At 40.1% G+C, this 26196-nt stretch overlaps 3 protein-coding genes across 3 annotated transcripts in view; 2 read left to right on the forward strand and 1 right to left on the reverse strand.

Moving 5' to 3' along the window:
• Positions 1 to 1330: 1330 nt before the first annotated feature.
• Positions 1331 to 10688, reverse strand: LOC136435601 (ras-related protein Rab-7a). Its single transcript, XM_066429221.1, has 5 exons — positions 10574 to 10688; positions 7318 to 7400; positions 6132 to 6258; positions 2712 to 2930; positions 1331 to 1778 (listed from the first exon to the last, which is right to left on the reverse strand). Exons 2-5 carry the CDS (start codon positions 7368 to 7370, stop codon positions 1560 to 1562), a joined length of 618 nt encoding a protein of 205 aa, XP_066285318.1. The 5' UTR covers positions 7371 to 7400; positions 10574 to 10688; the 3' UTR covers positions 1331 to 1559.
• A 72-nt stretch (positions 10689 to 10760) lies between these two features.
• On the forward strand, positions 10761 to 15636 carry LOC136435600 (ATP synthase subunit C lysine N-methyltransferase-like). The gene is made up of 4 exons (XM_066429220.1): positions 10761 to 11125; positions 13572 to 13709; positions 14865 to 14915; positions 15287 to 15636. The coding sequence occupies exons 1-4, from the start codon at positions 10868 to 10870 to the stop codon at positions 15458 to 15460; spliced, it is 621 nt and encodes a 206-aa protein (XP_066285317.1). The 5' UTR covers positions 10761 to 10867; the 3' UTR covers positions 15461 to 15636.
• Positions 15637 to 16503: 867 nt separating this feature from the next.
• The window catches only part of LOC136435603 (EEF1A lysine methyltransferase 2-like), a 36026-nt gene continuing 26333 nt past the window's right edge, over positions 16504 to 26196 (forward strand). The window contains exon 1 of the mRNA XM_066429225.1: positions 16504 to 16547. Within this exon, the coding sequence (XP_066285322.1) occupies positions 16529 to 16547 (19 nt within the window). The 5' untranslated portion in view covers positions 16504 to 16528. The remainder of the gene's footprint in view (positions 16548 to 26196) is intronic.

The following is a 26196-nucleotide window of genomic DNA, read 5'->3' on the forward strand; positions in this document are numbered from 1 at the left end:
TCCAGGGAAAGAGGGGACATTTAAGAAATAAGGGGGTATGGCTAGGACAACCCAAGGTAAGGGGGGTGGTACTGAGTTTTAATTGATTGAAACGAAAAAGAAGTACTGGGTGTGTCAATGAGGTAAGGGAGTTTGTTATTTTTCCGTCCACCCCTCTTCATACTATAAATGAAATAGCCCTGTCTGTGCTCTCCCTTGTAAGGAACATCTGTTCCTCTCAAACTGCGAGTTTACAACTCTTATTCCCACAACAAAACTATGCATTCTTAAACCATTCACATCTCTAATACCACATGGATCAAAAACTGTCATTTACAATGAAAAAATTTCCCACTACATGTGTTAAAGGGGTACATATACAATCATGATATAGAAGGTACATCAACTTTTGTATCTAATTATTGAATCATTGTTAGTTTTTTTTCCCATCTTTTTTGTTGTTGTTGTTGTCTGGTCAGGAATCAATATGAACAAGCGATATATTTTAGACATAATCATAAATATACTTTTCCTTACACTGCCACCACTTAGAACACACGTACACATACATGATATGCTGAAGTGTTGTTTCCTACACACAACGCAATACTAAATCTTTCTCTAGAAGACCCAAGTCGACCAGAAGTGACGTTCGACAAAACTTTGTCCCCGACACTTCGTTTAAGCTTGCGTCTTCTTCACCATTTTCTTTCCTTTTGAAAAATGGTTACCAACTTTTCCGCATGAACTCTACAAACAGGATTCATTTAAAACCTGGCACAGCATAAGTGTCAAATTTCAGAAACTGGAGTCAGATTTCGAGACAAAGTCTCCCTTAAACCCTTTTCAGGTTTTGTATGACTGTAGCATAACTACTTCCATTATTCTCATAGATTTTCAAGAAGGGTTTTCTTTCTTATCCTTTTTCTTTCTTAGCCTATTTTGATGAGCATTTTCAACATTTTACCAGGATGTACATGAATTCTGTTTTAACTGTATATTACACTTTAGAGTCTTTAGAGCAGAAGTGTTTCATTGAAAAAGTTGAGGTGTAGCCCATAGGGTCAGCCTCATAATATACACTAAACTTCACTGAATGTTAACAATTGCTGTGTGCTGTGGAAAAAAGCCCAAGGCCTTGTTAGCCTGGGTAAGACCGCCAGGTCAAACTGTTTCTTGTAACATACATCTTCTTGGTCGTGCAATTTCTAACAATGAGCTTCAATGTTCTAAAAGTTGTACCTCCCTTATTCAAGCCAGTTACAGTGCTTTCGGTTATCTTATTGTATTTGTTGGCTGTACTTTTGCAGTGTTTTACTTGGTACTCAGCAAGTCTTTGTACAACTGTGTGTGCAAGTGGTGGCCTTAGTGCGGTATCAAAAAAAAAAAATGCTCAGTTCCCCTCATTGGACCTGACAAAACCCCAAGTAATTACACACTATTCACTAACCTGACCCTGTTTCTCCTGTGGACATGCATGTCAAAGGGCAAGGGTGAAAGGGTAAAGGTCACTGGACAAAGGACATGCCATCCACAGGTGGAAAAAGGTTCAGGTTTTTTCCCCTTCATGCGGAGGTAACTTAGCAGGCACAGCCATCGTTCTTTTGTTTTGAGTCGTTTGTCAGCTTGATTTGGTCAGGGAACTCGTTGTAGAGTTCCACTTCCGTCTCCTGGGCGAGCGCGTTCTTCGCGATGGTCTGGAATGCCTGCTCCACGTTGATGGCTTCCTTCGCGCTCACCTCGAAGTACGGGATCTCGTTCTTACTTGATGCCCAGCCTGATGCCCGCTTGGTCGAGACCTGTGACATCACAACGTTTAAATATTAGCCTATTTTGATTGTTCAGTCTTAAGGCCTGTTCACACTTGTGCGTATATACATGTCCGTATGAGTAACGTTTTGACATTTTTTGTTAAGTTTGCGGCCAAAAAAATCATTTGTCGGTTCGATAACCAGGCTGCACAACGAAGAGTCAAAGTTAAAAACGAACTTTACCTAAGCCAACAAAAAATGTCAATGCGCAACTCGGACGGACTATGCACAAGTGTGTAGCGGGCCCGAACATAGAACACAATTTTTAAAACTATAGCTAGCAACAGGAAAAGAAACTCAATGAAAATAGATATGATATGATTCATAAACAGACACCATTTACCATGTGTTGCAGACACAAATTTTTGGACAAAACATAGACAAAAGACAAAAAAGATGTCAAAACAAAACAGTCTACACTTACCCTTCTCAACGATGACTCATTTGAAAAACATGATTAACACAAAAATTAATACAGATAATTGTTAAAAAATACAACATGAACGAACTAACTACAGCAAAAAGTTGAAGACACCTGTATTGTACTTAGAAGTTCCAAAAAACTACACAATAAAAAACACACAAAATCACTGACAAAAGATAGCAGATGCTATCTGAAACGTCTTTTGACGTAAAATAAAAATCAAAACCTGATTGAAATGGTACAAGGGGAAAAATGAACAAAAAATCGGATATGTCCTGTTTGCGGTGGGAATTACTTGTAATTGAATGAAAATTGCTGTATGCACTTCTAATGGGAAAAATCCTTTTTCAGGGTCACTGTATGTCAAATGCAACCAGATATAATTCAAGCTTTAACTGAATAATTAGTGTAGGAGAAGGGTCATGAACCCTTCACGACCAGATGATGATGATCATGATAAATTAGTGTGTAGCATGCAAACAGAACACTGTACTCACTGCTCTGTTGTCCAGGTCGACCTTGTTGCCGAGCAACACGAAGGGGAAGTTCTCGGGGTCCCTGGGGCTGGCCTGGATGAGGAACTCGTCCCGCCACGAGTCCAGCGACTTGAAGGTGTTGGGCATCGTCACGTCGTACACCAGCACGCAGCAGTCAGCTCCTCGGTAGAACGCCACACCCAGGCTCTGGAACCTCTCCTGTCCGGCCGTATCCCAGATCTGGTGATGAGGAGAGAAACAGGTCAAACTTTAGGGTCAACATTTGCTGGCGAATGTAGGATATTTCCTTCCCATCTTTCCAACATTGTCCTATATACATATAAGTTGCATGCAAATGGTGGCTGTTGATTCTGAATCTACCAAAACTGCAGCTCTTGCATTTTAAGTCCTAATGGGAAGTGGTGAAGGGAGAAACAGGTCAAACTTAGGGCCAACATTTGCGAGCAAATGTAGGATATTTCCTTTCCATCTTCCAACATTGTCCTGAATACATATATGTTGTGTGCAATGGTGGCTGCTGATTCTGAATCTGATCATGTTCAGTGAGAAAATACCCAAACTGCAACTCTTACATTTTAAGTGAAATGTGAAAAACTCTAGTTGAACAAGTCATCTAAACTCCTGACAAGTTGATATACATCTGTTTGAGATGGCATCAAAACAATTTACATTTTTGTTGAAAATGCTTAAATGATAAAATGAATCTTGTATTTGAAATCTTATTCATGCTAAGTGATGGTTCTATAAAATACATTTCCAATTGTAATCTAACATTGCACAATAGGCTGCACCTCCGAGGAGTCGCCAAAAAAGGGCCATGTGGCATGTCTACATACATGTCTAATCAAGAACTTGAAGCCATGCAAGGCCATGAAGTGACTTTTATCTTGAATAGCTTCCCCATGGTTATAAAACATCAACAAAGACAGGTCCTTGCTACATGCTACTTAGTGCATAATAATGAACAAGGGCAAAGGCAAGAAAAAAAGGCCATATATGTAGGATACAGATACCCCCACTTAGCATTCCAAATACAAGAGTTCTACGACCTCATACCTTCGTCAAATGATTTTGACCTTTATGACTGACGTATTAGGAGTGTTTTTCATCAATAATCAATCATACCAGTTGATCCTCTTCACCCAAATAACATAAGTTGTCAAAACCTCCTTGTTATGACTATGAGCTTAACAAAGAAGGTTATGCTAACATTTATCATCAATTATGCAAATAAGCTCCCTCCTTATTAGCATAATTTGATTCAATGGTGTTCACATTCACACAACTTCCTAATGCCACAAGTATGAAATTGCCGTCATTTACTAGTATGGAATTATAGTAGTTTCTCATTAATTATGCTAATTAGGCCCACATTTGCATATTTCCTATCTATCAACATTCCTCTCTTCCTTAGTTACAAATGTCACATATTTGAATAGTCATATCATGGAACACAGCAGATTTTTAAAATTGCCTCATTAATCATGCGAGTTAGAATTTGATTTGCATAATTATCATCCAATCATACAAAGCATCACGTAAGCTATCTACATACCAAAAATCATGACCATCCATCAAGACCATCTCGAGTTATAGTTTTTCTCATTAATTATGTCAATGAGGTTCTCATTTGCAAAGCTGATATCTATTAATATTTCTCTCTTCCTCAGTTACATATGTCACATGTTTGAGAGTCCTATCATGGAAATTGATGGATGTATAAACTTTCCTAATTAATTATGCAAATTAGATACTGATTTACATAATAAGTATCTAATCATGTACATCAGCACTCAAGCTATGTACTTACAAAAATTTATGACCATCCACCAAGCCCTTCTTGAGTAATTCCCTTTCAAAGTCTGAAGCAAAACCTGCCCCTGCTATAGCCAATCCATAGGTCTGCTTGGAGACTACCTTACCAATGCCTACAGCTGGCTGACAGCCAATTTGTGTAACTGACGTTTCCTGCCTTCAACATGACCCCTCATGACCCCTACCCTATCCATGACGCCTTGGAACAACACAGCCAACATGTACACATACTTCAGCATACAATATAACACATTTTTACACTTTTCTCGTTAATTATGCAAAACACTTCGCCCAAAATCTAATCATCTTGAGATTTCCCACATACACACCGACACACCAACTACGACAACAAACCATCCAGGCGTTCTTGACTTATTCTGTTCACTAACAGACACACAGACAAGCATCATCGAATAACCTTCTCGACGAAACTTCGTCGACGAAGGTAATGATCTCAAATAGCATTCAACATAGATGTCCATAATATTATGGTCATTGGTAAAGAAAATATTTCAACTACATGTACATGAATACATGATCAGTGTTAAAGATCACACTTGATAAAATGTTATATTTTTATTTTCAAATCTTGTAAGTTGTATAGAAAAAAGACATCCATCATTGATGAAAAAATGCATAACAGTTTGTGCTCAATGTATGAAATGGAGTACAGTAATAATAAAAAAATCTAATAAAACTCAATATAAGTTCTACATTCTTTCACTGAGGGCACCAATATATTATATACATGTAGGTCCTATCTCACATGTGGAGACAGAGAGTCTACAATCTTTGTGTATAATTTAAACATGGCCATTTCCACAGCCTTTTAGGGAGGCTTACTAAGTACTAGAACCAGTAATGGGAAAGGGCAGTAAGAGAAAAAAAAAGAGCAATAAATGCTATGGCACAAGCATGGAAAGGAATGTTAAAAAGGACCTTCATACTGGAATTCTAGACAGTTTGGATTTTAGTACAGTTGGGCTGCAAGGTTTCTCGCCAATATGTTTTTTAAACATATGAAACATATCCCAAAATGAGAAGTCATTTGTTAAAATAATTATCACATATGTAAATTATTTTTCCAACACTACTGTAAATGCAGAAACATTCCTGGTGGTTTTAGGTTCGCGGTTTTCGCGGTGACGTTTCACCGCAAACTTAAACCACCCCAAATATTTTTGTCTAATACTGTAGCAGTATGTGACTATAGTAACTAACAACCACCTTAAACGCTCCATTTTCGCATTAGCGCGAAATAGAAATCAAGCGAACTTAAATGCATTTACAGAATTGCATGAAAAAGATTTGGAAGCTCCGGGAGATTTTGATGCAAAAATTGTGTGTGATCTTCTCATTGCAAAGAAAATGTTTCCATGTACATTGTATATCTATATACTGTAATTTACTGTAAACTTTGAAATATTTGCAGTGGTTTTCTTTTTGCAGTGATTTCTCCACTACAGAATAAGGGTACTGTGAATATATTTTTCCTTTGTACAACTATTGTACTACAGTATAGTTTCAACCACAAACACAAAACACTGCAAAAATCTCAATTTTCCTTCTACCGTGAAATCGTGAAAATAACTGAATTTACAGTACCTGCATGGTTACCAGTCTGTCGTCCACCATGACTTCTTTTGTGAGGAAGTCTGCGCCGATGGTGGCCTTGTACTGGTTACTAAACTTCTTGTTCACATACTGGTTCATCAGAGATGTCTTGCCAACACTGAGGGTTAACCAACAAAGTACATCAACAATCATCATCATCAAATTTGGGCTGATTCACTAACACCCAGGGGGAAGGTAGTTTTCCATTCGTTTCAAGGCATCCTCATTCGAGGTGAAGCATGATGGTAGTGCAATGCGGCTTCGCTACGGTTTGCGTTTTTGGCCAAGCACACCGGGTCACCCCTACTCTTCTCGATAAGTGTGTTCTTTTACGTGCAGAGGGTTGACGCTTGAGGCTAATGCCTGAAGCTCCCTCAGAGTCATACACGGGGCTGCCGGCTTTCATCACCATTCGACCAAAGTGACGAATGCAATCCGTTACATTAACATGACCAAGCTGGAGTCAACCCCTAAGATTGAACTTGGGCCCTAGGATCCACGGAATTTGATCCAGATGGAGAATTTGATCCAGATCCAGATGGAGAAGATCCAGATGGGTTGCGTTACCACTTTTTCCATACTCCTATTCAATGTAAATATACTTAGACCACACTATACTTTCCGCAATGAATCTTACATGCAGCTTGGAATCTGTGCAAGCAATTCTCCAAAACAATGTGCCAAATGGTGAAGAAGAAAGCAACAAAACTAATTCTTTTTCAAAATCCATGAACACTAAGTATTAGGCAAAGCATTAATTGTTAGCCACAAATTTAGACGAATGATTAAAAAAATTGTAATTATATCATAAGAATTAGAATGAATTTCAATGGATATACAACAAATATCACCAAAACATGTACAACATGTATGCCTGCCTGTCATTTAGTACTAGTGTTCCTTACCAGTAAGGAAAATTTATCTTCCACTAACAATTAATGAATCTGTTTATTTGTCATCAATCACACTCAGCATACAATTTTGTAAAATTGTGCACATCACAAGACTATCAGCTTGGTGAAACTGAAACCCAGCAATACTTAATGAAGGAACTGAAACTGTTACGCCAAATATCAGTTATTCCGTGAAACTGTTGTTGTATACTAGTCAATATTCGGTTTTAAAACCAGTTATGACATTGCTTAAAATGCTTTGAGAATTGAGACAAATGACTTACCCGCTATCTCCAAGGATGATGACTTTCAACAAAACCTTTTTCCTCGATGACATGATTGCAAAATTCTTTTAGATTCTTCCAACCTGGAAAAATAAACAAAATCTGTCAACATTCAATGGACCTAAAGTATGGTGAAACTCTTTTAGGGATTTTTTATAAACATTTCAGAGGGTCAAATGCTATCAAAACACAAGATCAATTAGAATGAAACTGATATATATGTCACAGTAGAGATTGGAATCCAGTAGAGTTCTGGATCCAGTAGAGTCCAGAACTCTACTAGTAGAGATTGTAATTCCAATCTCTACTAGTAGAGACTGGAATTCCAATCTCTACTAGTAGAGTTCTGGATTCTACTAGTTGAGGTTGGAATTCCAGTCTCTACTAGTAGAGATTGGAATCGGGATCCGAATATTGGGATTCCAATCTCTACTAGGAGAATTACAATGACAATGACAATGACAATGGCCATTACAGATTCTGCTAGTAGAGATTTGAATTCTACCAGGACAACCTCCAATTCTAATAGGACAAATTTGGATTGTATGAAAATGTTTTGGAAAATAGACTGAATCATTTCACACCAAAAATTTCAGCATAAGTAAGCTTACATTCACCATTACTATTTAAGGTGAATCACTTTATGTTTTAGATACTAGTATCTAATAAACCTTCTGTCAAGACACAATCAGAGACATTTGCATACGGCCATTATGAGTTAGTGACTAGTATGCTCAACCAATTTTTCCAGTTCGTTAGTGACTCGGTATATATGAGCTAATTCACCCCTGCCAAGCCAGTTCCAAAGTTGATGTCAAAGTTATCATATATCTAAAACATGAAGTAATTAATGGTGAATGTAGCTATGCTGAAATTTTAGGTGTGAAATGATTCAGTCTATCTTTCCAAAACATTTTGATGCAATCTGAATTTCTCCTATTAGAATTGGAGATTGTCCTGGTAGAATTCTCCTAGTAGAGATTGGAATCCCAATATTCAGATCCTGATTCCAATCTCTACTAGTAGAGATTGGAATTCCAATCTCAACTAGTAGAATCCAGAACTCTACTAGTAGAGATTGGAATTCCAGTCCCTACTAGTAGAGATTGGAATTACAATCTCTACTAGTAGAGTTCCGGACTCTACTGGATTCCAATCTCTACTGTGACATATACATTGATAAACATACTAATACATGGAATGTACTGATTGAAAGTTAGCACCATATCATCTACAGACTAAGGATTTCACTGTTGCATTTTGTGTCATGTTTTTTTCACACATACTCTAATTAATTTTAATAGGAAAGTATCAACGTAAACACCACTTCTTCCATTGGCCACTACAAACAGTTGGGCATACACAATCACAATCAATACAGAGAACCATGTGACTGAAGGCAGAATGAATTGTGGAGATTATGCTTTCACTGTGACTGGTTACTTGCTTCATTGTTCTGGATGCGATAAATTGGTTGAGGAATTTGTCAATTTCCCTCTTCCCTTTTTAAGTGATTTAATTTCATGCTCAGGATCCCGAAAGCTTTTTCAAATATTTGGAAACAGTGTAAGACACACGGCCTATTTCCCTCGCATCTTTACCTTCAATACAAAGTGCATGTTACAAAGATGTAAATCCTACTTCAAAGCCTACGTACGTGTACCCCTGGTAGCCTTGTTGGGGGGGGGGGGGGGGGGGGGGTTCTAATTACATTATCCAGTCCATTTTGCAGTCAAATCTGCTTCTTTTAGAATGAACTCTTTCTGGAGGTTTTCATGAGATGTACATTTTGTATACATTGTATTATATGTTTCTCCATTGTATTGCAAACTGTGTACATCTATGTACATTTGGAAGACGTTCATGCCAAGAAGTGGGAGCACCCAACTGGTACAAGAATTAGGTCATCGGATCCCTTGTCACTTCTACATGATATCCCACATGATCTTTCTGCTTCTTAAAACCTTTGGCATACTGAAGTAGTCGTTTGGCACCCAATTCCCTATTGGTTAGGCAGCAGAGAGATGATTAAAATGTGCATTTTGGGGTCATAAAAGTACAAACCTAAAAAAAGGAAAAGTACAATTTCTACCTGGCTGAATGAAGTCTACCCTACTCCCCTCTACAAACAAAAAAGCGAGATTTTAAGACTACAAATTTGTAGTTGTAACCAATCTTTCTTTCCAATCATCACAAATAAAACTCTTCAGCAATATTCATAGATTTTCTCAAATATTTCTATTCACGCCGTTATCACATCTATGTAAATCATCTTGTACCTCATGCTTGCGCTAATGCACTTTGCACTATTTTGCGGGGTCAAATTCCAACTCCGCTAAAAAGTGTTGGGTCAGTGACTACCGGCCTTATGGTGTAAGAACTGGGGCAAGGGGGTGTCGGGGGGGGGGGGGGGGGGACAAAGAGACGGTACTTCCTGGCACTTCCTTACACCAACTTGCCAGTAGTAGTGTGGAAGTCTAGGAAGCTGTGATTCATAGTCACAGTCTACTCACAGAAAAATACCTCCCACTCACATGTGCATGAAGGTACATGTATATGCAACAGTACATGTAAGAACAGGATGTCAGCATCAGCTGATATCTTCCCATGTTCTTTCTGACACATTTTGCTAGTCAAAACTCATTGGTAAATGTACATCAGTGATATATATATATATCTATTATAGATATTTCAAGACGTGAGAATGCTGCTACTACAAATCATGTCGTTTATCTTTTATGTGAGAAAAATCACCTGTACAAAAATTATGCAAATATGTCAAAGGAAAGTACACCCTACACGATTGAAATATTGAGTACTATAAAATGGAATTGTAGTAGGGAAAAATGTGTAGATCTAGTATGGATGTAGTTCATGACCCTTAAAAAGATGGAAGAATTCTCGAAAAATTGCCCACAAAAAATCAATTCACAAGAGAAAATAGGGAGTGCCCAAATTATGGCAAGGTCTCTCATATCAAGTTAGACCAACGTTGGGTGTCTTATAGACCCAGGGGACTCCTTAACCGCGGCATGCAAAAGCTAAGACATGCCAGGACGGTGATTTATGCGTCTTAAGACGACAAGTGCGTAAGAAGTCACCACACCGGTGTGACACAGAAGTGTTGACTCAATTTCTAGGCCTCAACTCACGGGGATCGTCACGTGAGTAACACAAATAACCAAAATTCCCGTCCAAAACACGTCATTACGAACAAAACTCTCGTCAGAATATCTTCAATAGATGTCATACTCACCTAAAATCGCTTGACAGGATGCTAAATTGTCGATTTTCTGAGCTAAAAAGCACTTTCAGACGAGAGGTCCCAGTTTTTCCGTCTCGAACAAAATGGCGCAACACTGAGTCGAGATCATATGACTAAAGATGACGTAAGAACTTACCCAGAATGCAACACGTCGTTAACCTTTGACCTTTTAACGGCCAGCAAAATATCAGGTCTTCAAAAAAACACGTGTTTTTGTCATCTCCGCATGTAACCTGTTTTCCTGTTGTATTCCTTGGGGCTGACGCGTTTTTTTACTTTTCTGCAATGTCTGGGGAAGGCGAAGCTTTGATAGAAGATGCAGGAAACAGCAGGAGACGGAAGATAGGACTGATCGCAGCGGGAATAGTGGGGGGTGCAGCGGTAACAATCTCGGCGGTTGCAGCGCCATTCGTGCTACCGGCCATGAGGAAGATATGTTTACCGTACGTACCGGCCACGCAGGAACAAGTTGGGAACGTTTTCAAACTCTTACAGGGACGGTCGGGATCTCTGGTGGACCTTGGGAGCGGGGATGGAAGAATTGTAAGTCGTTTTGGCTGTTGCAAGAGAACGTGCTGCATTGCACGTAGTGCACAGACAGCACAGGTTGCATCATTTGTGCAGCTGTTGCCAGAATGGTGGCAACATGCAGTGAGGATCACTTCAATATAGACTTTGTTTTCAAAATATAATGTAGTGTTTTACCTTCTGTTGTCTCGATATGCAGACCAAAAAACTAGTATAATTTTAAACTGCAGGGTTGCAATTTCATACTCATAATATTACATATCATATGTAATTTACATTGTATAACTTATAACCTCCTTGTTATAACTTATAACCTCCAGTGTACTCCAATTCCATATACGAAGGAAAAATCCCCAACGACTGGAAAATTGCCGACGTCACACCGCTGCACAAAAAAGGCTCTACTAGTAGGAATACCCCAGGAAATTACCGCCCCGTCAGTTTGACGTCAGTGGTGTGTAAGGTACTAGAGGGTATTGTTCGGGATGCCATAGTGAAACATATGCGACAAAATAATCTCTTCACGACACACCAACACGGATTTATACCAGGTAGGTCAACAACCACCCAAATGCTGGAATGTATCGATAAATGGACAGAATGGCTAGACAAAGGCCTGCCAGTAGACGCTGTCTACTTAGACTTTCGTAAAGCTTTCGATTCGGTGCCAATCCAGAGATACTAGCAAAAGTACAAAGTTATGGAATAACGGGCAACATTCTGAGGTGGATTAAATCCTTCCTACAAGGGAGAAGGCAGAGGGTACGGGTAAACGGCACAAGATCGGACTGGGCAGCAGTAACTACTAGTAGTGGCGTGCCACAGGGAAGTGTGCTGGGTCCGGTGCTGTTCACCTTGTTTGTTAACAATCTACCTGAGACTGTGCAAAGTGACCTAAAGCTTTTCGCGGACGATACGAAAATTTACCGTCCAGTAGCAAAGGTTAACGACTGTGCCGTCATACAGAAAGATCTACATCAACTACAAAGCTAGGCAGAAGATTGGCAGCTGAACTTTCATCCTATGAAATGTACTGTCATTAGGTTGGGAAAAGGTCACCCTGACTTTGTATATACTATGACGAACAAAGAAGCAAGTACATCTTTGAACTTCACACAGTTAGAGAAAGACCTGGGTATTATGGTAGATAAGGACCTGAACTTCAGTAATCACGTAGCTGCAATAACCAACAAAGCCAATCAAGTTGCAGGCCTTATGTGGAGAACCTTTGAATTTGTTGATAAAAAAGTATTCTTACTCTTGTACAAATCTCTAATCCGCCCACACTTGGAATATGGAGCACCAGTGTGGTCACCATACTCGTGGAAACTAGCTTTCGAGCTCGAACAGGTTCAAAAGAGGGCAACAAAACGTGTCCCTGGCCTCAGGAATATGACGTATGAGGAGAGACTTAGAGTGTTGGACTTACCAACTCTAGTCTACAGACGTATTAGGGGAGACTTGATCAACACATACAAGTTCATCCATGGAGTGTATGACCTGGAAAGCCCTTTTGACTTGATCGAGGAAACCAGAACTAGAGGACACAGTTTACGTATAAAGAGGAAAACATCTAAATCCAACAGAAGAGCACACTTCTTCAGCGTCCGGGTGATCCCCTGGTGGAATAGCCTACCCGAGACAGTAGTGGTTGCTCCCAGCATAAACTGTTTCAAGGAGAGGCTGGACAGGCTCATGCGGAAACACAAGGTGTACTTTGACTTCCGAGCTCTAGACAACCCCCACAAACTGGAAATGACTGTGACATAAAAGTGAAGAGCGGCCTAAAATGGAACCAGCCGATTCCTACCTGGCCGAAGAAACTCTACTCTACTCTACTCTCTTGTTATAAGCAAGGAAGTTAAGTAGAGGTGAATATCATTTGCATGATTTATGAGAAATGCTTCTTCTATAGTGTAAGACTTGTGGTTGTGATGTATTCGACAAGAGGGGAGTACTTATTGATATGAATTGTGCAAATCAAAAGCAAATTTGCATATCAATGTGGCATTCAGATTTAATATTACTGGATCACTGACAAAATTCATATTGGTGGCATTTGAAATTTGAGGGGAGAGCAGCATTAATAAATTTGATTCATGCAATTAGGGCCTAATTTGCATAATGTAGGACAGCGTTTGTAATACTTCAGTGTTATTGTTAGATTATTGGAATTTGGATGACATAGCAAATACTAGTATGTACCATGGGTAGAGATTATTATATTTGATTTTCATTTATGCAAATTATAGAGTTGTTTAACATTGCTGGAGAAGATATGAGGTCATGGAGCTCAATTTTTTTTTAAAGTTGTTACAGACATACTCGTGACAAAAAAGCATGACAAAAGAAACTAACAAGGTGTATTTCTAACCCTATTAAGTAAAAAAACGTTAATTTCTCCATCACTGTTTACTACAATGATTGTGATAATAATCAATGTTTTTGTTGTTTATCAAAGGTTATAGCAGCTGCGAAGCAGGGTTTCCGTGCAGTAGGTTACGAGCTGAACCCATGGCTAGTGTGGTACTCCAGACTCAGTGCAATAAGACATGGTGTGTTCGGGAAAGCAAGATTCTACAGGAGAGACCTCTTTAAGGTACTGTAGGTTTGAAGTATGCTATAGCTGATAGCCTCCTTCGCATGTAAACTTCTCGGAGCGGCGGCATGATTTTTTTTTGGGGGGGGGGGGTTCTTTCGCTGCCGAGGGAGTAATATGTCGCCTTATTAGGGACGAGAGGCGATCGTCCCTCAGGAGACATAACTCCCTCTGTGGCGAAAGTACCACCCCAAATATACGCCGCCGCTCTGGGAAGTCTGCGAAGGAGGCTAATAGCTGAATTCTATTTGCTGTTTTGATTCATTGTTTGTGAACAACCATAGAATGTCTTGGACTCTTAGCAGTGTTCTACATACATCTACAGTCAAATGTGCCAAAAAAGAACACCCAGGTGACAAATAAAATCTAAAAATAAAGTCTATGTGGACAGGTTGTGACTATAGACAGGATTCGTAATGCTTGTGTCAATGGGAAAACTATCCAAAGGACCACCATAAGTGATCACATTGGACAGTAGGCCCTTATAGAAAGGTTGTCACTTGAACAGGTTTTATTGTATAGTGTGCTATATTCTCAGCTTCTATTCTGTATTTACTTGTTCAATCAATCTTTATTGTGAAACCAACTTTGCAGGCATGTCTGATCTGAGGACACATCTGAATTTCATTAGATTTCTTACAATTTTAAAAGCACATTAAAAACATTTCAGGTGATTACATAAAAGCTACATCACAATGTTCATATTTTATGTATTAAAAGTATCCTTTAGACGGACAATGACAGACGACTTAAAGCGTACATGGGCCTTAAACCAGGCTTTGTAAGTCCCTCAAAGCCCTCATAATGAACGAGTCTCTGTGCCTTTTAGACCTACTGAGTGGGAGGTTGTATTGAGTTTTCCTGTTCCTCAGATTGTAGTCAGGTTTCTCTCTAGGTGGGAGGAAGACATTACAGGGATGGGAAGGGTCTCTTAGTATCCTTTGAAGTTCTCTTAGTGATGTATCCCTTCTCCTGGACTCAAGGGTTGGAAAGTGTGCGTGAGAAACTCCACAAATCCTTACTCAGCACATCTTCTGTGTTCTTTTGAAGTCGTCTGCAAAACTTAAAATCCATATGACACACATTTGTGACCTGAATATAGTATATCAGAATGATAAGTCTCACCAATATCTGTATGTTTATACCTGTTTCCAGGCAAACTTTGCTGAGTTGGACAATGTGGTCATCTTTGGTGTGCCTCAACTGGTAAGTTAATTGTTGAACCGTTGTCATGGCAACACAACAGATAATGGAAAAAAACATGGAACCATCTTGAGTGCTATCGGTCAACTTACACTTTATTGGGGTCAAAGGTTATTTCTAACAGTTCAATATTACAACAGTGGAGCCTAGGATATATATTTGTTCTGATCTTTGATATTTGTTCAATTGTAGCTTGTAATCCAGCTTTATTATAGCTGGTACTGTCAATGCATTTAAGTTCGCGTGGTTTTTGTTTCGCGCTAAGGCAAAAATGGAGTGATCGCGGTTTATACTGCTACTAAAATCTAAGTTTAACATCAGTGCATTCTACGTAAAGCATATTTTGTGAAATGTTTTTCGAATCTAACTTTCAGATGCCTCCACTTGAAGAGAAGCTGTCACAAGAACTACAAAGAAATGCAAAAGTCGTAGCGTGCCGTTTCGTCTTTCCAACATGGCTGCCTTCGCAAACGATCGAAGCGGGCGTGGACAGCGTATGGGCGTACGAAGCCAAGGACATTGTCATGAGATATCTATGGGAGGACTGATGAAAATATACTTATCAATTGTAGTAAAGAACGAATATCATACTTTGTATGACGCATGTTTTATTTTGTATTGCTGGTACATTTTGTATTTTGCAAAGTTAAAAATGAGTACATTGCACTTATATTACAAAACTGTATTCAAATGTACTTGATGCAATAAACAAGAATTAAGGGCACTGAGTACTGTAAATCACTTTAATATGGCGGCAGGAAAATATAGCAGCCGGGGGAAAATGGAGTAGGTCACAGCACTTATTGTAACTGTGGGAACAAACATTACTGTCTCTAATATTTATCAATAGTGATCAAATTTTTGCAATGATGAAATTTAGCTGTTGATTAGTGATCATTAAATCAGCTAGAATTAAGTTACAGTTAACAAATCAAGAATTACAGTTTATCTATTTCTGTACTGTTAGTGAACATTATTTTTCTTAATTGTACAGTCAAAACACTCAAAACTACATGTAAGACGACCACTCATGATCAAAAGACTGATGAATCTAGTCTATGTGGACAGGTGGTCGCTATATAGAGAGGATTCTTAATTCTTGTGTCAATGAGAAACATTATCTAAGAGACCAAAAGAGGGTGTCCAAAATGGCCAGGTGGTCCTTATGTAGAGGTGTTAAAAAAGAAACTTTCTTGCATACAACAAGAAACAAAAGTATCACAAAATATACTTGCGGAAATAATACAAAATACAATATACCATGGATCCAAATAATGTACGAACGTATATAAAAGGAAAATGACAGCCCATCTCTTTAGAATGCATTTTTCTAATATAGATATCATTCAAATTATATTGAAAATAGTTTGCCAAGCTTTTTGTCTAGGGTTTAGACTTGAGTAGCTTAATTTGACGGTTTTTTTTACATTTTGTCGGTCTTTCTATTTTGTCAGTTTTTGTGTGTGTGTTTTTTTTTGCCCGACGGCCAGAAAGACCGACGAAAACGCATAAAGACGTCAAAAACATACTGGAGGGGCGCCATACCTCTGCTTGGAGAGTACTTTCAAGCGTTGCATCATACCCAGAATCCTTTGTAAGAACCCGGAAGTAAACTCATGATGGCAGACGACGGATCTTTCGGGGAGACTAAAGGGATACAATAAATGGCAGTAATGCATGTATCCCTATGGGGAAGTTAAGAAAAAGAAGGTGTCATTATCTCAGGAATCAAAACATCAGACTACAATAACTTACCCTCAAATACTAACCAGTTATGTCAACTGTCATCAGATTCATCCCTGACAAATTCTATACGGCTATTCTCCAGGTAACCCCCCCTAATCAGAGCCCTTGGATAGGCCCTACAGGCTTCAAACACCCAGTTGAAGACCATCCCACTATATCAGGGGGGTGCCAAACCCCACAAGGTAGAGAAAGACCATTTATTTCAACTAATTCAGCAAATACAGAGTCTATCCTACCACAGCCTATCCTATATTGCCCAGATTTCACAAAAAATCCCACCAAAAAGAATTTTCAATGGTTTAAACCATGTTTTTTACTTGGAGTCTCTCATCGTGCGGTCTGGGCGCAGGCGCAATCCCTTTAGTCTCCCCTATTAGAGAAATCAATTTCAGAATTGACAGCTGTCAATCATATCACACAATGCGGGGTAGGGTTGTGAGTTAGAATCCTGAGTATCAAAGACCTCAGACCAAAAACAGTCCCCTGGGAGTTGATGACCTAACAGGTGTCAGGGCTGCTCTCCTAAGTTAGGCTAGGAATGGCCAAGTTACCCATTATAGGTGGAAAATTGTCAGAAACAGGTAAATAAAGTTAGAATTTGGTCACCCCAGTACAGGGGGGACTTTTTTTCCCTATAGTAGGCACCTGAATTTCCTTTTGAGGTACAACAAAAGTCAATACAGGGGCCCTGACAGGCCTAAAAGCAAGACAAGTGTGTAGAAACCATCACAAAAAGCAGCTATAAACAAGGCATAGAGCATAGAAAAAGAGTTTGACAAGGTAAAAACACAATATTCACCTGGTATGAGACCCCCCTCACCATTAGGTAACCCCCCCCCCTTTCAATTCACCTTTAGAATACTCAAATCCCATCCTTTGTACACATAGCCTAGCTGCAGCCAGGCACTGATTGGAGGCGGGGTTAAAAACTCAGAAAAATGGCTAAAAATAACAAAAATGGGATAATTTATTAATAAAAATGAGCCAAATGAGGTCTGACCATTGCTCAGGTAACAGGTCTAAGGCTAAAACCCCATGAAATGGACCAAAATGGTCTGCCTCTATCCTATGTGAATTTCCTATAGGGGAGACTAAAGGGATACAATAAATGGCAGTAATGCATGTATCCCTATGGGGAAGTTAAGAAAAAGAAGGTGTCATTATCTCAGGAATCAAAACATCAGACTACAATAACTTACCCTCAAATACTAACCAGTTATGTCAACTGTCATCAGATTCATCCCTGACAAATTCTATACGGCTATTCTCCAGGTAACCCCCCCTAATCAGAGCCCTTGGATAGGCCCTACAGGCTTCAAACACCCAGTTGAAGACCATCCCACTATATCAGGGGGGTGCCAAACCCCACAAGGTAGAGAAAGACCATTTATTTCAACTAATTCAGCAAATACAGAGTCTATCCTACCACAGCCTATCCTATATTGCCCAGATTTCACAAAAAATCCCACCAAAAAGAATTTTCAATGGTTTAAACCATGTTTTTTACTTGGAGTCTCTCATCGTGCGGTCTGGGCGCAGGCGCAATCCCTTTAGTCTCCCCTATTAGAGAAATCAATTTCAGAATTGACAGCTGTCAATCATATCACACAATGCGGGGTAGGGTTGTGAGTTAGAATCCTGAGTATCAAAGACCTCAGACCAAAAACAGTCCCCTGGGAGTTGATGACCTAACAGGTGTCAGGGCTGCTCTCCTAAGTTAGGCTAGGAATGGCCAAGTTACCCATTATAGGTGGAAAATTGTCAGAAACAGGTAAATAAAGTTAGAATTTGGTCACCCCAGTACAGGGGGGACTTTTTTTCCCTATAGTAGGCACCTGAATTTCCTTTTGAGGTACAACAAAAGTCAATACAGGGGCCCTGACAGGCCTAAAAGCAAGACAAGTGTGTAGAAACCATCACAAAAAGCAGCTATAAACAAGGCATAGAGCATAGAAAAAGAGTTTGACAAGGTAAAAACACAATATTCACCTGGTATGAGACCCCCCTCACCATTAGGTAACCCCCCCCCCCTTTCAATTCACCTTTAGAATACTCAAATCCCATCCTTTGTACACATAGCCTAGCTGCAGCCAGGCACTGATTGGAGGCGGGGTTAAAAACTCAGAAAAATGGCTAAAAATAACAAAAATGGGATAATTTATTAATAAAAATGAGCCAAATGAGGTCTGACCATTGCTCAGGTAACAGGTCTAAGGCTAAAACCCCATGAAATGGACCAAAATGGTCTGCCTCTATCCTATGTGAATTTCCTATAGGGGAGACTAAAGGGATACAATAAATGGCAGTAATGCATGTATCCCTATGGGGAAGTTAAGAAAAAGAAGGTGTCATTATCTCAGGAATCAAAACATCAGACTACAATAACTTACCCTCAAATACTAACCAGTTATGTCAACTGTCATCAGATTCATCCCTGACAAATTCTATACGGCTATTCTCCAGGTAACCCCCCCTAATCAGAGCCCTTGGATAGGCCCTACAGGCTTCAAACACCCAGTTGAAGACCATCCCACTATATCAGGGGGGTGCCAAACCCCACAAGGTAGAGAAAGACCATTTATTTCAACTAATTCAGCAAATACAGAGTCTATCCTACCACAGCCTATCCTATATTGCCCAGATTTCACAAAAAATCCCACCAAAAAGAATTTTCAATGGTTTAAACCATGTTTTTTACTTGGAGTCTCTCATCGTGCGGTCTGGGCGCAGGCGCAATCCCTTTAGTCTCCCCTATTAGAGAAATCAATTTCAGAATTGACAGCTGTCAATCATATCACACAATGCGGGGTAGGGTTGTGAGTTAGAATCCTGAGTATCAAAGACCTCAGACCAAAAACAGTCCCCTGGGAGTTGATGACCTAACAGGTGTCAGGGCTGCTCTCCTAAGTTAGGCTAGGAATGGCCAAGTTACCCATTATAGGTGGAAAATTGTCAGAAACAGGTAAATAAAGTTAGAATTTGGTCACCCCAGTACAGGGGGGACTTTTTTTCCCTATAGTAGGCACCTGAATTTCCTTTTGAGGTACAACAAAAGTCAATACAGGGGCCCTGACAGGCCTAAAAGCAAGACAAGTGTGTAGAAACCATCACAAAAAGCAGCTATAAACAAGGCATAGAGCATAGAAAAAGAGTTTGACAAGGTAAAAACACAATATTCACCTGGTATGAGACCCCCCTCACCATTAGGTAACCCCCCCCCCCTTTCAATTCACCTTTAGAATACTCAAATCCCATCCTTTGTACACATAGCCTAGCTGCAGCCAGGCACTGATTGGAGGCGGGGTTAAAAACTCAGAAAAATGGCTAAAAATAACAAAAATGGGATAATTTATTAATAAAAATGAGCCAAATGAGGTCTGACCATTGCTCAGGTAACAGGTCTAAGGCTAAAACCCCATGAAATGGACCAAAATGGTCTGCCTCTATCCTATGTGAATTTCCTATAGGGGAGACTAAAGGGATACAATAAATGGCAGTAATGCATGTATCCCTATGGGGAAGTTAAGAAAAAGAAGGTGTCATTATCTCAGGAATCAAAACATCAGACTACAATAACTTACCCTCAAATACTAACCAGTTATGTCAACTGTCATCAGATTCATCCCTGACAAATTCTATACGGCTATTCTCCAGGTAACCCCCCCTAATCAGAGCCCTTGGATAGGCCCTACAGGCTTCAAACACCCAGTTGAAGACCATCCCACTATATCAGGGGGGTGCCAAACCCCACAAGGTAGAGAAAGACCATTTATTTCAACTAATTCAGCAAATACAGAGTCTATCCTACCACAGCCTATCCTATATTGCCCAGATTTCACAAAAAATCCCACCAAAAAGAATTTTCAATGGTTTAAACCATGTTTTTTACTTGGAGTCTCTCATCGTGCGGTCTGGGCGCAGGCGCAATCCCTTTAGTCTCCCCTATTAGAGAAATCAATTTCAGAATTGACAGCTGTCAATCATATCACACAATGCGGGGTAGGGTTGTGAGTTAGAATCCTGAGTATCAAAGACCTCAGACCAAAAACAGTCCCCTGGGAGTTGATGACCTAACAGGTGTCAGGGCTGCTCTCCTAAGTTAGGCTAGGAATGGCCAAGTTACCCATTATAGGTGGAAAATTGTCAGAAACAGGTAAATAAAGTTAGAATTTGGTCACCCCAGTACAGGGGGGACTTTTTTTCCCTATAGTAGGCACCTGAATTTCCTTTTGAGGTACAACAAAAGTCAATACAGGGGCCCTGACAGGCCTAAAAGCAAGACAAGTGTGTAGAAACCATCACAAAAAGCAGCTATAAACAAGGCATAGAGCATAGAAAAAGAGTTTGACAAGGTAAAAACACAATATTCACCTGGTATGAGACCCCCCTCACCATTAGGTAACCCCCCCCCCCTTTCAATTCACCTTTAGAATACTCAAATCCCATCCTTTGTACACATAGCCTAGCTGCAGCCAGGCACTGATTGGAGGCGGGGTTAAAAACTCAGAAAAATGGCTAAAAATAACAAAAATGGGATAATTTATTAATAAAAATGAGCCAAATGAGGTCTGACCATTGCTCAGGTAACAGGTCTAAGGCTAAAACCCCATGAAATGGACCAAAATGGTCTGCCTCTATCCTATGTGAATTTCCTATAGGGGAGACTAAAGGGATACAATAAATGGCAGTAATGCATGTATCCCTATGGGGAAGTTAAGAAAAAGAAGGTGTCATTATCTCAGGAATCAAAACATCAGACTACAATAACTTACCCTCAAATACTAACCAGTTATGTCAACTGTCATCAGATTCATCCCTGACAAATTCTATACGGCTATTCTCCAGGTAACCCCCCCTAATCAGAGCCCTTGGATAGGCCCTACAGGCTTCAAACACCCAGTTGAAGACCATCCCACTATATCAGGGGGGTGCCAAACCCCACAAGGTAGAGAAAGACCATTTATTTCAACTAATTCAGCAAATACAGAGTCTATCCTACCACAGCCTATCCTATATTGCCCAGATTTCACAAAAAATCCCACCAAAAAGAATTTTCAATGGTTTAAACCATGTTTTTTACTTGGAGTCTCTCATCGTGCGGTCTGGGCGCAGGCGCAATCCCTTTAGTCTCCCCTATTAGAGAAATCAATTTCAGAATTGACAGCTGTCAATCATATCACACAATGCGGGGTAGGGTTGTGAGTTAGAATCCTGAGTATCAAAGACCTCAGACCAAAAACAGTCCCCTGGGAGTTGATGACCTAACAGGTGTCAGGGCTGCTCTCCTAAGTTAGGCTAGGAATGGCCAAGTTACCCATTATAGGTGGAAAATTGTCAGAAACAGGTAAATAAAGTTAGAATTTGGTCACCCCAGTACAGGGGGGACTTTTTTTCCCTATAGTAGGCACCTGAATTTCCTTTTGAGGTACAACAAAAGTCAATACAGGGGCCCTGACAGGCCTAAAAGCAAGACAAGTGTGTAGAAACCATCACAAAAAGCAGCTATAAACAAGGCATAGAGCATAGAAAAAGAGTTTGACAAGGTAAAAACACAATATTCACCTGGTATGAGACCCCCCTCACCATTAGGTAACCCCCCCCCCCTTTCAATTCACCTTTAGAATACTCAAATCCCATCCTTTGTACACATAGCCTAGCTGCAGCCAGGCACTGATTGGAGGCGGGGTTAAAAACTCAGAAAAATGGCTAAAAATAACAAAAATGGGATAATTTATTAATAAAAATGAGCCAAATGAGGTCTGACCATTGCTCAGGTAACAGGTCTAAGGCTAAAACCCCATGAAATGGACCAAAATGGTCTGCCTCTATCCTATGTGAATTTCCTATATAGAGAAATCAATTTCAGAATTGACAGCTGTCAATCATATCACACAATGCGGGGTAGGGTTGTGAGTTAGAATCCTGAGTATCAAAGACCTCAGACCAAAAACAGTCCCCTGGGAGTTGATGACCTAACAGGTGTCAGGGCTGCTCTCCTAAGTTAGGCTAGGAATGGCCAAGTTACCCATTATAGGTGGAAAATTGTCAGAAACAGGTAAATAAAGTTAGAATTTGGTCACCCCAGTACAGGGGGGACTTTTTTTCCCTATAGTAGGCACCTGAATTTCCTTTTGAGGTACAACAAAAGTCAATACAGGGGCCCTGACAGGCCTAAAAGCAAGACAAGTGTGTAGAAACCATCACAAAAAGCAGCTATAAACAAGGCATAGAGCATAGAAAAAGAGTTTGACAAGGTAAAAACACAATATTCACCTGGTATGAGACCCCCCTCACCATTAGGTAACCCCCCCCCCCTTTCAATTCACCTTTAGAATACTCAAATCCCATCCTTTGTACACATAGCCTAGCTGCAGCCAGGCACTGATTGGAGGCGGGGTTAAAAACTCAGAAAAATGGCTAAAAATAACAAAAATGGGATAATTTATTAATAAAAATGAGCCAAATGAGGTCTGACCATTGCTCAGGTAACAGGTCTAAGGCTAAAACCCCATGAAATGGACCAAAATGGTCTGCCTCTATCCTATGTGAATTTCCTATAGGGGAGACTAAAGGGATACAATAAATGGCAGTAATGCATGTATCCCTATGGGGAAGTTAAGAAAAAGAAGGTGTCATTATCTCAGGAATCAAAACATCAGACTACAATAACTTACCCTCAAATACTAACCAGTTATGTCAACTGTCATCAGATTCATCCCTGACAAATTCTATACGGCTATTCTCCAGGTAACCCCCCCTAATCAGAGCCCTTGGATAGGCCCTACAGGCTTCAAACACCCAGTTGAAGACCATCCCACTATATCAGGGGGGTGCCAAACCCCACAAGGTAGAGAAAGACCATTTATTTCAACTAATTCAGCAAATACAGAGTCTATCCTACCACAGCCTATCCTATATTGCCCAGATTTCACAAAAAATCCCACCAAAAAGAATTTTCAATGGTTTAAACCATGTTTTTTACTTGGAGTCTCTCATCGTGCGGTCTGGGCGCAGGCGCAATCCCTTTAGTCTCCCCTATTAGAGAAATCAATTTCAGAATTGACAGCTGTCAATCATATCACACAATGCGGGGTAGGGTTGTGAGTTAGAATCCTGAGTATCAAAGACCTCAGACCAAAAACAGTCCCCTGGGAGTTGATGACCTAACAGGTGTCAGGGCTGCTCTCCTAAGTTAGGCTAGGAATGGCCAAGTTACCCATTATAGGTGGAAAATTGTCAGAAACAGGTAAATAAAGTTAGAATTTGGTCACCCCAGTACAGGGGGGACTTTTTTTCCCTATAGTAGGCACCTGAATTTCCTTTTGAGGTACAACAAAAGTCAATACAGGGGCCCTGACAGGCCTAAAAGCAAGACAAGTGTGTAGAAACCATCACAAAAAGCAGCTATAAACAAGGCATAGAGCATAGAAAAAGAGTTTGACAAGGTAAAAACACAATATTCACCTGGTATGAGACCCCCCTCACCATTAGGTAACCCCCCCCCCCCTTTCAATTCACCTTTAGAATACTCAAATCCCATCCTTTGTACACATAGCCTAGCTGCAGCCAGGCACTGATTGGAGGCGGGGTTAAAAACTCAGAAAAATGGCTAAAAATAACAAAAATGGGATAATTTATTAATAAAAATGAGCCAAATGAGGTCTGACCATTGCTCAGGTAACAGGTCTAAGGCTAAAACCCCATGAAATGGACCAAAATGGTCTGCCTCTATCCTATGTGAATTTCCTATAGGGGAGACTAAAGGGATACAATAAATGGCAGTAATGCATGTATCCCTATGGGGAAGTTAAGAAAAAGAAGGTGTCATTATCTCAGGAATCAAAACATCAGACTACAATAACTTACCCTCAAATACTAACCAGTTATGTCAACTGTCATCAGATTCATCCCTGACAAATTCTATACGGCTATTCTCCAGGTAACCCCCCCTAATCAGAGCCCTTGGATAGGCCCTACAGGCTTCAAACACCCAGTTGAAGACCATCCCACTATATCAGGGGGGTGCCAAACCCCACAAGGTAGAGAAAGACCATTTATTTCAACTAATTCAGCAAATACAGAGTCTATCCTACCACAGCCTATCCTATATTGCCCAGATTTCACAAAAAATCCCACCAAAAAGAATTTTCAATGGTTTAAACCATGTTTTTTACTTGGAGTCTCTCATCGTGCGGTCTGGGCGCAGGCGCAATCCCTTTAGTCTCCCCTATTAGAGAAATCAATTTCAGAATTGACAGCTGTCAATCATATCACACAATGCGGGGTAGGGTTGTGAGTTAGAATCCTGAGTATCAAAGACCTCAGACCAAAAACAGTCCCCTGGGAGTTGATGACCTAACAGGTGTCAGGGCTGCTCTCCTAAGTTAGGCTAGGAATGGCCAAGTTACCCATTATAGGTGGAAAATTGTCAGAAACAGGTAAATAAAGTTAGAATTTGGTCACCCCAGTACAGGGGGGACTTTTTTTCCCTATAGTAGGCACCTGAATTTCCTTTTGAGGTACAACAAAAGTCAATACAGGGGCCCTGACAGGCCTAAAAGCAAGACAAGTGTGTAGAAACCATCACAAAAAGCAGCTATAAACAAGGCATAGAGCATAGAAAAAGAGTTTGACAAGGTAAAAACACAATATTCACCTGGTATGAGACCCCCCTCACCATTAGGTAACCCCCCCCCCCTTTCAATTCACCTTTAGAATACTCAAATCCCATCCTTTGTACACATAGCCTAGCTGCAGCCAGGCACTGATTGGAGGCGGGGTTAAAAACTCAGAAAAATGGCTAAAAATAACAAAAATGGGATAATTTATTAATAAAAATGAGCCAAATGAGGTCTGACCATTGCTCAGGTAACAGGTCTAAGGCTAAAACCCCATGAAATGGACCAAAATGGTCTGCCTCTATCCTATGTGAATTTCCTATAGGGGAGACTAAAGGGATACAATAAATGGCAGTAATGCATGTATCCCTATGGGGAAGTTAAGAAAAAGAAGGTGTCATTATCTCAGGAATCAAAACATCAGACTACAATAACTTACCCTCAAATACTAACCAGTTATGTCAACTGTCATCAGATTCATCCCTGACAAATTCTATACGGCTATTCTCCAGGTAACCCCCCCTAATCAGAGCCCTTGGATAGGCCCTACAGGCTTCAAACACCCAGTTGAAGACCATCCCACTATATCAGGGGGGTGCCAAACCCCACAAGGTAGAGAAAGACCATTTATTTCAACTAATTCAGCAAATACAGAGTCTATCCTACCACAGCCTATCCTATATTGCCCAGATTTCACAAAAAATCCCACCAAAAAGAATTTTCAATGGTTTAAACCATGTTTTTTACTTGGAGTCTCTCATCGTGCGGTCTGGGCGCAGGCGCAATCCCTTTAGTCTCCCCTATTAGAGAAATCAATTTCAGAATTGACAGCTGTCAATCATATCACACAATGCGGGGTAGGGTTGTGAGTTAGAATCCTGAGTATCAAAGACCTCAGACCAAAAACAGTCCCCTGGGAG

Source organism: Branchiostoma lanceolatum, chromosome 5 (assembly GCF_035083965.1).
Source record: "Branchiostoma lanceolatum isolate klBraLanc5 chromosome 5, klBraLanc5.hap2, whole genome shotgun sequence".
NCBI classification, from domain to species: Eukaryota; Metazoa; Chordata; class Leptocardii; order Amphioxiformes; family Branchiostomatidae; genus Branchiostoma; species Branchiostoma lanceolatum.

Coding starts and splice junctions, on each gene's coding strand:
- LOC136435600 (XM_066429220.1), top strand. CDS start 10,868: ATGTCTGGGGAAGGCGAAGCTTTGATAGAAGATGCAGGAAACAGCAGG. Junction 11,126..13,571: donor GGAGCGGGGATGGAAGAATT/GTAAGTCGTTTT, acceptor TGTTTATCAAAG/GTTATAGCAGCTGCGAAGCA. Junction 14,916..15,286: donor TCTTTGGTGTGCCTCAACTG/GTAAGTTAATTG, acceptor TCTAACTTTCAG/ATGCCTCCACTTGAAGAGAA.
- LOC136435601 (XM_066429221.1), bottom strand. CDS start 7,370: ATGTCATCGAGGAAAAAGGTTTTGTTGAAAGTCATCATCCTTGGAGAT. Junction 6,259..7,317: donor ATCATCCTTGGAGATAGCGG/GTAAGTCATTTG, acceptor GTTAACCCTCAG/TGTTGGCAAGACATCTCTGA. Junction 2,931..6,131: donor ACAGACTGGTAACCATGCAG/GTACTGTAAATT, acceptor CCTCATCACCAG/ATCTGGGATACGGCCGGACA.